Source organism: Camponotus floridanus, unplaced genomic scaffold (assembly GCF_003227725.1).
Source record: "Camponotus floridanus strain SB8 unplaced genomic scaffold, Cflo_v7.5 scaffold15, whole genome shotgun sequence".
Classification (NCBI taxonomy): domain Eukaryota; kingdom Metazoa; phylum Arthropoda; class Insecta; order Hymenoptera; family Formicidae; genus Camponotus; species Camponotus floridanus.
This window is the reverse complement of record NW_020229270.1, coordinates 610,575-619,764: the sequence shown is the minus strand read 5'-3', so window position 1 is coordinate 619,764 and position 9,190 is coordinate 610,575. Positions and strand designations below refer to the sequence as shown.

Genomic DNA, 9,190 nt, shown 5'->3' with positions numbered 1-9,190 from the left:
GCAATCGAACAAGTATATACGCCCTATTTGTGCGCATTTTCTCCGCTAGATGGCGCCGCGAATCAGATAAAATAGCCTTAAGCCCGTATCAGACTGTTGGTCGCCGCTTGCGGTTCTCGTTTGTCAGTTTTATCTCGGTTACGAGGAATTTTGGTTATCGTCTATTCGTCTATTTTTTAATTAGGACAAGATTTTAGCTAGCATTTGAGAACCGTAAAAGTCATTCCACGTGGAAAAGTTTTTATCTTATCCATAAAATTGTAAGCAAATCGATCATTATAATGCAGTATTTTCATGGATCAATTGTAAGGATCGCTGCATGTGAAAAAGTGCTTAGTCGTAACCATAAGGTCATAAACAGATCATAGATCTTATTAGAATGCTTGATTGCAATTGTAATTTGTTTACAACCTTGGTTACGACTAAACTTTTTCACGCGCAATAACTTTAAAATGTAAATTGATTACGTCAAGAATGCTCGATTGTGATTGGCCGAGCTTGTGGCCTTAAGTTCGTAGAATTGAAAATTAAAAATTGGAATTGATTAATTTGAATAAAAGGAGCTAAAATCTTGTCCTAATTAATCAGATCTTAAGCATGTTTACTGATATAAGTTCGACAGTTATGTTTAAAATTGTATTATATTATTTTTATACATCATTATTTTATTTATTTATTGTTTAGTGTATAAAAATATTTACTAGTATTTAGTTTCAGTTATGTTTGAAAAATGCAGTTCTTGTTCTTTGAAATACAGGTAAAAAATGTGTGATAAAAAATGGACACCACATAAAGTATTTTCTGTAATGACGATAAATAGTTTATATCTCGACAGGTATTTGTTTTAAAATGTTTACTAAACTTTTTCTTGTTTTGATTAGTTACTCGCTCTCAAATAATGTGATTTTTTTGACATCCTGTATAATGCTTAAAAAAAGAGACTATATTCTCTTCGTTTTTGTTTTAATTGTCTTCAATAGTAGCATATTTATGACATTATATTATTATATATTATATAATTCTTTATTTCTCTCACTTTTTTCTCTTTCTATTACTCCATAATCTATATATATATATATATATATATATATATATATATATATATATATATATCGCATGTCACGTAAAGTTAGAGTAAAGAAGGTTAGAATCACATGTATTACCTATATTTATCATGCTGTTTTGACACTTGTTTCGACATAGCAGAAATTGTCACTTTGCTACATTTATAGTAAAATTATAGTCATTTTATGTAAATAAAATTGGAGGAGTTAGCTATCTAGTGATACATAAACGTTTATGGCAATGGTTATAAAACTTTGATAGAAAAAGATATTAGAATCTCTTGGATCAAACTCCAATTAATTTATCATTGATTAACTTATGGGGCAATTAATATCAAAATTTACATATTTTCACATATGATACAATATAATAAAAATTTTGAAATCCTTCCGTTGATCAAGTTAATCGATGATTAAATTAATCAGAGTGGTCCATAACATAGAGAAACGAGAGAAATTTACGAGATCTAAATATCTTATAACCGTTATGTCATACAAATTGGTATTCGATATGTTTTAGACAAAGGGAATGAAAGATTAGATTATGGGATTCTAATTTATCGGACAAGTTTCGCGATCTTTTCGATCAGGCCCATGACAGTGACTCTTCAACCTAAGATGATATCTTATGCTCGCCAATCGCAATATACGCCTATGATGATGTGTCAATGTTATATAACTCTATTATTATGATACATGTATCGTTATCTGTTAACCTTCGGTCGTATTAAGGTCAGTATTCTCAGTTATCACACAGTGAGGTTATACGAATGTGAATTAAACTGCACTGCTTCTGATTTTTGCAAAACTTGGCTGAAAAAGTTTTAACAGCTTGTATGATTATATTCTGTAAATATATATACACGTTTTCTTATTTGTCTAGCTTTTAGAAATATAATTTTGTACAATATAAGAATCATTAATGTCATAATTTCTTTATTATTGAATATTAAAGTAAATTTATTTTTATTATATTATTGTGTTTGGAAATGCATGTTTATTGTATGGAAATTGCATTGTACATTAAATAATTTTCTATTTTCTCGTAATTTTCTTAAATAAATACTTAATACTGTGTAACGTTATATAAGAACATAAAATACATAAAGATATTAAATTTTATATGTATATGTATAAAATTTAATATTTTTATACATTTATAAAAGATTAATTTATAAGCTGTGTATATATATATATATATATATATATATATATATATATATATGCATGTGTGTATGTGTGTATATACGAGTATATTAGATTATATACATATGTATACAAACTTACAACAGCATTGCACTAAATAATGGCAAGCGAATCTTGGAATGTTTTGGTGACGGGAGGTGCTGGGTATATTGGGTCTCATACAGTCTTGGAATTATTACAAGCAGATCTTCAGGTGGTAGTAATTGATAACCTTAGCAATGCCTATAAAGGTGAAGTATAAAAACTCATTTAATAAAACAATGATATATTGTATTCTATCGTGAATTAGATAACATATACACACTTAAAACTACTTTTCACATTCAATTCTAACAAATTTTCTATCAAGAATGTACTAAAAATATTCAGTTCTTCATTTCAGAAATTAAAATTCTAACAATTATATAATAATTTGTCTTGTTCTATGTAGTAATGTCTTTTCACATAATGTCTTTTCAATAACTAATGTCTTCACGTAATATATTTTTGCAAATGTAAAAGTTTTACAGATTAATTAAGTTATTCTTATACTCACAGACTTAAATTCCGAAAAACCAGAATGCCTCCTCAGAATAGAAAAATTGACAAATAAGAATATTGCATTTATTAATTGTGACATCACAAATATTAATGATTTAAGAAATGTATTTCAAAAGGTAAAATATATTTATTAGCTCACAACTGATATTTAAGAGTAAATTAAGAATATATAAGATTCTAACTCAAAATATTATAATTTTATTGCAGTACACTTTTCATAGTGTCATACACTTTGCTGCATTGAAGGCAGTTAGTGAATCATGTCAAAAACCACTTGAATATTATAAAACTAACGTCAGTGGAACAATAAATTTATTAGAAGTTATGCGAGAGAACAATGTAAAACATTTTATTTATTCAAGTAGTGCCACAGTTTACGGTGTACCTCAACAACTTCCTTTAGTGGAAGATATGAAAACTGGCAATTGCACAAATCCCTATGGGAGGACAAAGTTTATGGTTGAAGAAATATTAAAAGATTTGTGTACATCAGATAAGGTATATATATATTACAGAATATTATAAGATATACATGTTATATATATTACGAGTATTACAAGGTTAATGTGTGTATATATATATAATTCATTTTAATAAAAATTGTTTGCAGGAATTTTCTGTTATATCTTTGAGATATTTTAATCCTGTTGGCGCACATCCTTCAGGTCAAATTGGAGAAGATCCTAATGGTATACCAAATAATTTAATGCCTTATATTGCACAAGTCTCTGTTGGAAAAAGGGATACATTATATGTTTATGGTAATGATTATGATACACCTGATGGCACAGGTAAAAGTTTCATATATTTCTAATTGGAGGAATTTAATTAGAAATAAATGTCTTTTAATACAGAAATTTATATATTTTAATTAAGAAATTTATATATTTTCTTAAATATTTGCATATATACTGAAAAGATATATTAGGAAAAAAAATACTCGAAAGAAAGATAAATTTAGAGATGATATAATTAAAATCTTTTTCTAATTATACATATTTACATACAGGTGTACGTGACTATATTCATATTATGGACTTAGCAGTAGGACATGTTAAAGCTATAATTTATCAAAAAACTCATAATCTAAAAGGATTTAAGCCGATAAATCTTGGTACTGGAAAAGGCTATTCTGTTCTTGAAGTTATACATGCATTTGAAAAAGCATCTGGAAAGAAAATTTCATATAAAATAGTTGAACGTAGACCGGGTGACATATCTGTTAGTTATGCGGATGCTAGTATCGCTAATAAAGAATTGAATTGGGTTGCTACAAAAAATATGGACGACATGTGTAAGATATATAATAATTAATATAATAAATTAGCAATATAATGCTAGCACAGATTATAGCATTTTTTATTTATAATTCGTGAATAGTACGGAAAATTTGTCAAATTTGACTAATCAAATTTCTTTATATTATTCACGAATCGCGAATATGCATAGTTTGTGCTAACTTAATTGTTATATAGAACAGTTTCTGCAGTTTTATAAAATATTCATATTATAATGTTCTAAAATTAAAAATATATTAATATTTTTCAGGCTTAGATACATGGAAATGGCAACAAAATAATCCAAATGGATATAAAAACTGATAAATATTATCTATTATTAAAGTTTAATCATTCATGCTTGAAGGTATTACATTTTCAAAGATATTACCTTTCATATATTATCAGAAAGATGATTGAAATCACGGTGGTATATAGTTACCAAATATATTACCAAAGTTAAGACCAAAGCACATATAAAAAGAGTAATTATTTATCTTGTAACTGCTATATTAAGTGAATTCATGTGAAGATGACGCAAATTTAAAAAGATTAATTAAAATTTAAGAAGACATTTTCATTATCTGGTGCAATGGATAATTTTTATGAACATGTTAACATTTAACTGCATATACATTGAAATTAAATTTTCATAGCATTATTGTGCCATTTTAAATAATTACAAAATAGGACTCTGATAACTTGGAGTGGTATTTTTACAAATATATATTTTCATCAATACTGATATATATTTTGTATACTTATATTTGTAATGTGTTACCTTCATTTCACAACTGGCTCACCGATTATATCCATAACTTTATGCACGATATAAGTAGAGATTTTTGTTACTTTTTTTAGCTATTGTAAAAGTTAAAGAGAATCAAAAGAAAGATAAAAAGTATATAAATATATAAGATTTGTAAGATTTATAACTAGGACAAATTTTAACATGAAAGATGGATAGCTTATGTGCATAATCGCATGGTGATTAGATAATCTTGCATTGTGGTGAGGGAACATTAAACTTTTATGAGGCTAGCATGAGGGAACTTTTTCTCTCGAAGGATTTTTCCTTCCTTAGATTCATATTAAAATATAGATTTATAAAAATTGTAGAAGGGAGAGAGCCTTGTATAAAGGATAATTGAAAATAGCAATAAGGAATCTAATATACTAACTTTGAACAATTTCATCAGAACAGCATGAATATATATTTCAAATATATACATATACACTATAAACAATGCTCAATGTGTTAAAACATATAAATCAGGTATATATGTATAATACAAATGCACAGACATATATTATAATGGTACTAGATCGCTAATGTCGATGTTAAAAATGATTTAAGAGCAATAATTTTTATATGGATAGAAAATATATTATAGGATAAGAAACACACACACACACATTTGATATTTTTCATTTTTATCTTTACAATAATCATCATCATTTCTTATCAAGAGATATGGCATATCGAATTCTGCAACATACGATACATGACATTCTACTTATAAATAGCTACTCATAAATAGCTGTCTTTGCATTACATTTTACTATATGAGATACTTAGCAATCTAATGTAATATATAAAAATTTATGGGTAAAATATTTTTATAATAGTAATTCCTGATTTTTCAAAATTATTATCAAAACATTTTTACCTGTGTCCAGTTTTTTTTTATTATAATATATGAAAATTATTTCATAAGTGCCAAATTTTTACATTAAATTTTTGTACTATTAATTATTTTAAATTTATTTCTTTGTTATAATATATATATTTTGCAAAATTCTTTATTAGCAAATATATTTTGTAGATTTTATAATTATAATTGAAATACATATGCATTAGTACATAAATCAAATGTATAATATTGCTTAATATTAATGCATTACATAATATTGCATTAATAATTGCATTTTATTGAATATAACAATGTTATTGAATAAATTTTATAAAATGTATTGTGATATTTTTTATGTTTTATTCAATTGATTTGCATTTCCATCATTTTTAAATAAAATGATAGAATAAAATAATCCTTTAATATAGGATTCTTTTAAATAAAATTTTAAACAAAGGATACTAAATAATGTTAAAATACAATTACTATGTAATTAATTTATTTATACACTGGTATAGTGCATTACTTATAGGTATTTTTTATAAATTATTTTATCCTAGAGATAATATTCTGTGTGTGATACTTTTATGTGTTTTATTTTATATATGTCTATATAATAACATTTTTAATTTTTAAGACTTTTGAAATATCTATGTATCGTAATTTGATTAATACAAAAAGTAAGTGGTAATAAGATATTTTCATTAGTGATACATTTTGCTTTTGATTAAAATGACATTAAAATGACATTAAAATGACATTAAAATAGTTTAAATAACGATTATTCTTCATATTTCTGATGCTAATAGTACATATAAAAATATGTTATTAATATAGTAAAAAAATAATCATTTCTGTCTTTCTTTTATTGATTTCCAAGGTGGGAATACTTGTTGACTTCCTATCGATTCAGGAGTAATCTTTATAAATAATTGTGATCCAGGATCTTGAAAAATTGCTCTTGATATAGATCTTTTGAAAGCTGGTGGTAAGTTCAGAGAACCTACAAATTTTTTATAATTACTATATCTTATAATTACTGCTTCAAAAATGAATGATTATTGTTAACATACTTGTTATATCGTTTGCTAATGGAGTTTTAATTGCCTTTTTTACATGTCGATTATGTTTCTCCATTTTAAATTTTTTCATAAAATTTCGACAAGTATCAGTTACAATTTTTCCATCGAGATTAACTATTCATAAAATAAAATGATAAAATTGTACAGTAAACATAATAGCACAAAAGAAAATTTATAACTTATAAATTTAATTACCTAACAAAATGCTGTTAGCAATCAGATTCTCCCTGTATCTGTAAGATAATGTAACAGGATTGCCTTGCAAGGACAAATCTTTCAAAGAGGATAACGTACTTATTGTTTTAGTTAAATCATCCATATCATTCAAAAGATTATTTTTTGCTTCTAATGTATTTAATTCATGAAATCCTATTAAATTTTTGAGGGATGTAATTTGATTGTCAGAAATATTAAGAATTTTCAGACACATCTGAAAGAAAAAAAACAATTTTTATGTACATATATTTATTCAATAGATATATAAATTAATCTCTATAATTAAATCTCTATAAATTAATCCCTATATATCAAAGAATCCTCGAGATTCACATTGCACTTACAGATAAGGCAGAAGCACAGCGTGGTTCAAAGCACAATGATTCACCAAATGGTATTTTTTGTTTCTCAATATGCAATTCTTTTAATTGTTTTGTATTTTCCAATCCTTCAATTATAATGATATTATTGTGTCCTAGATAAAGCTTTTGAAGATTCTGTAGAGATCCCAAATTTTCTATTTTTGTTATACGATTATGTTGTAAATATAAATGTGTCAAATTGCACGCAAAATCTAAATTCTTTATTTTTGATATATTATTATTCTGTAGATATATGACTTGCAAGCTTTTATGAATATCGAGGTCACCCTATATAAACATGAAGTTTTATAAAAAATGTATTACATTGTTCATTAAATTTATCATTCTTTTTCTCTTGATGTTGCTTACAATACTGCTGATGAACATGTCATTCATATGTAAATGAGTTAATTTCTTCAACTCATCCTTTTTTATTGTTTTACTAAGTGATTTACTAGTCAATATTTGAGAATATTTTCTTTCTATAATATCTGTCGTCAGTTTCACCATAATTGAACGAAAGTTATGACAATAAGCGGTCTATCCCAGAATTTTATTGAATAAACATTGAGCGTATCGATGACTCGATGAAATATACAATATATGTCAAATACATATGTATATTAGAGCTCATGTCAGTATTGTCAGTGCCTTCATAAGACTGAAGGGGCGCAATATTTGTAAGAATATGTGAAAGAATATCGAAATTAAAAGAGAGATTATAATTTGAAATATAATTTATTTAAAATATTATTCTTATCGCGCACACATCGGCTGTTGCGTTGCGCATGCGCAAAAAAACCCGTCTTTTATCACCACAGATATCTATACTATAGATGTCTGTGGTTATCACTGGTGTGACGTTTAAGGTGCAATTTCATTGACGCTAGAAATCAGCGGCAAATTAAAATCACTAGACTTTCTCTAGATATGGCGTCAATAAAATAAAGTTCAAACAGTTTCAACTTTTTCAGTGTGTAAAGCCGCCTTTTCATTGACGCTCTTTTTTAGCGTCAATGAAATTGCACCTTAACAGTTGGCAGCCCTACGAGATAGGCTGTGCAGCACCGCGTATATAAAATAAATTTGAAATCGCTTCTAGCCTAACCATCTTCACGCGATCGACTTTATTTGAATTGCATCGAATTATGATGCGGCGGCGATTTGTTCGAACGTAATTCGGGACATCGCGATGCTGTATAAGCGTCGAATAAGCACGAATTGTCACGCAAATATGATAAATCACATCTACTCACCGTTCACCGGCTGTTCCACAGGCCGCTCCACTCGCTCGCCTCGGGACGTCTCATTCCGATCTTGATGCACACAAACTCACACGAAATCATCAACGCGAACGCGCGACACTTTATTCGGCACTCCCGATATTCGCTCGCATCCGATAATCATCATCAAGGGCGCAAATAACGCGACGCGACTTCGCTCCATCTTCGCGATGACGCCATCACTGAATATCGTCAAAAATCGCTGTCGCGCGTTTCCATCGACACACTATAAAAGTCGCGCGATCATCCTTCGACACTTTCGACGCTCGTTCACTCGCGATATTCGTTTAAAAACGGTTAGAAGACACGAAAAATGCGGACGTACGACGATCCGTGTAACTGCGTATGACTCCGAGTCACGTATGACGCGTATGACGTAGCTGTGACGTTGCAGTGACGTAGCAGCACGCGCCAACATGGCGGCCGAACCAGTGCGCACTGGTTCGGCCGCCATGTTGGCGCGTGACTGCTACGTCATACGCGTCATACGTGAATCGGAGTCATACGCAGTTACACGGATCGTCGT

At 28.1% G+C, this 9,190-nt stretch overlaps 2 protein-coding genes across 9 annotated transcripts; one reads left to right on the top strand and one right to left on the bottom strand.

The window, feature by feature from the left end:
• The first annotated feature begins 134 nt into the window (after positions 1-134).
• Positions 135-5,702, top strand: LOC105250466 (UDP-glucose 4-epimerase). 8 transcript variants are annotated; one of them, XM_011256570.3, is made up of 9 exons: positions 135-153; positions 758-835; positions 1,585-1,796; positions 2,357-2,500; positions 2,808-2,926; positions 3,018-3,308; positions 3,421-3,601; positions 3,820-4,104; positions 4,359-5,702. In XM_011256570.3, the coding sequence occupies exons 4-9, from the start codon at positions 2,371-2,373 to the stop codon at positions 4,409-4,411; spliced, it is 1,059 nt and encodes a 352-aa protein (XP_011254872.1). In that variant the 5' UTR covers positions 135-153; positions 758-835; positions 1,585-1,796; positions 2,357-2,370; the 3' UTR covers positions 4,412-5,702. The 8 variants fall into 8 exon arrangements, with proteins under 8 accessions (XP_011254872.1, XP_011254874.1, XP_011254877.1 ...); XM_011256569.3 differs by lacking the exon at positions 135-153 and adding an exon at positions 193-260; XM_011256572.3 differs by lacking the exon at positions 758-835 and having other exon boundaries at positions 137-153.
• Positions 5,703-6,505: 803 nt separating this feature from the next.
• On the bottom strand, positions 6,506-8,094 carry LOC105250492 (protein phosphatase 1 regulatory subunit 42). Its single transcript, XM_011256632.2, has 5 exons — positions 7,751-8,094; positions 7,364-7,669; positions 6,999-7,233; positions 6,795-6,917; positions 6,506-6,724 (listed from the first exon to the last, which is right to left on the bottom strand). The coding sequence occupies exons 1-5, from the start codon at positions 7,889-7,891 to the stop codon at positions 6,570-6,572; spliced, it is 960 nt and encodes a 319-aa protein (XP_011254934.1). The 5' UTR covers positions 7,892-8,094; the 3' UTR covers positions 6,506-6,569.
• Between the last annotated feature and the right edge of the window lie 1,096 nt (positions 8,095-9,190).

Coding starts and splice junctions, on each gene's coding strand:
- LOC105250492 (XM_011256632.2), bottom strand. CDS start 7,891: ATGGTGAAACTGACGACAGATATTATAGAAAGAAAATATTCTCAAATA. Junction 7,234..7,363: donor GCTGTGCTTCTGCCTTATCT/GTAAGTGCAATG, acceptor TTTTTCTTTCAG/ATGTGTCTGAAAATTCTTAA. Junction 6,918..6,998: donor TGCTAACAGCATTTTGTTAG/GTAATTAAATTT, acceptor TTTTATGAATAG/TTAATCTCGATGGAAAAATT.
- LOC105250466 (XM_011256570.3), top strand. CDS start 2,371: ATGGCAAGCGAATCTTGGAATGTTTTGGTGACGGGAGGTGCTGGGTAT. Junction 2,501..2,807: donor CCTTAGCAATGCCTATAAAG/GTGAAGTATAAA, acceptor TTATACTCACAG/ACTTAAATTCCGAAAAACCA. Junction 3,602..3,819: donor TGATACACCTGATGGCACAG/GTAAAAGTTTCA, acceptor ATTTACATACAG/GTGTACGTGACTATATTCAT.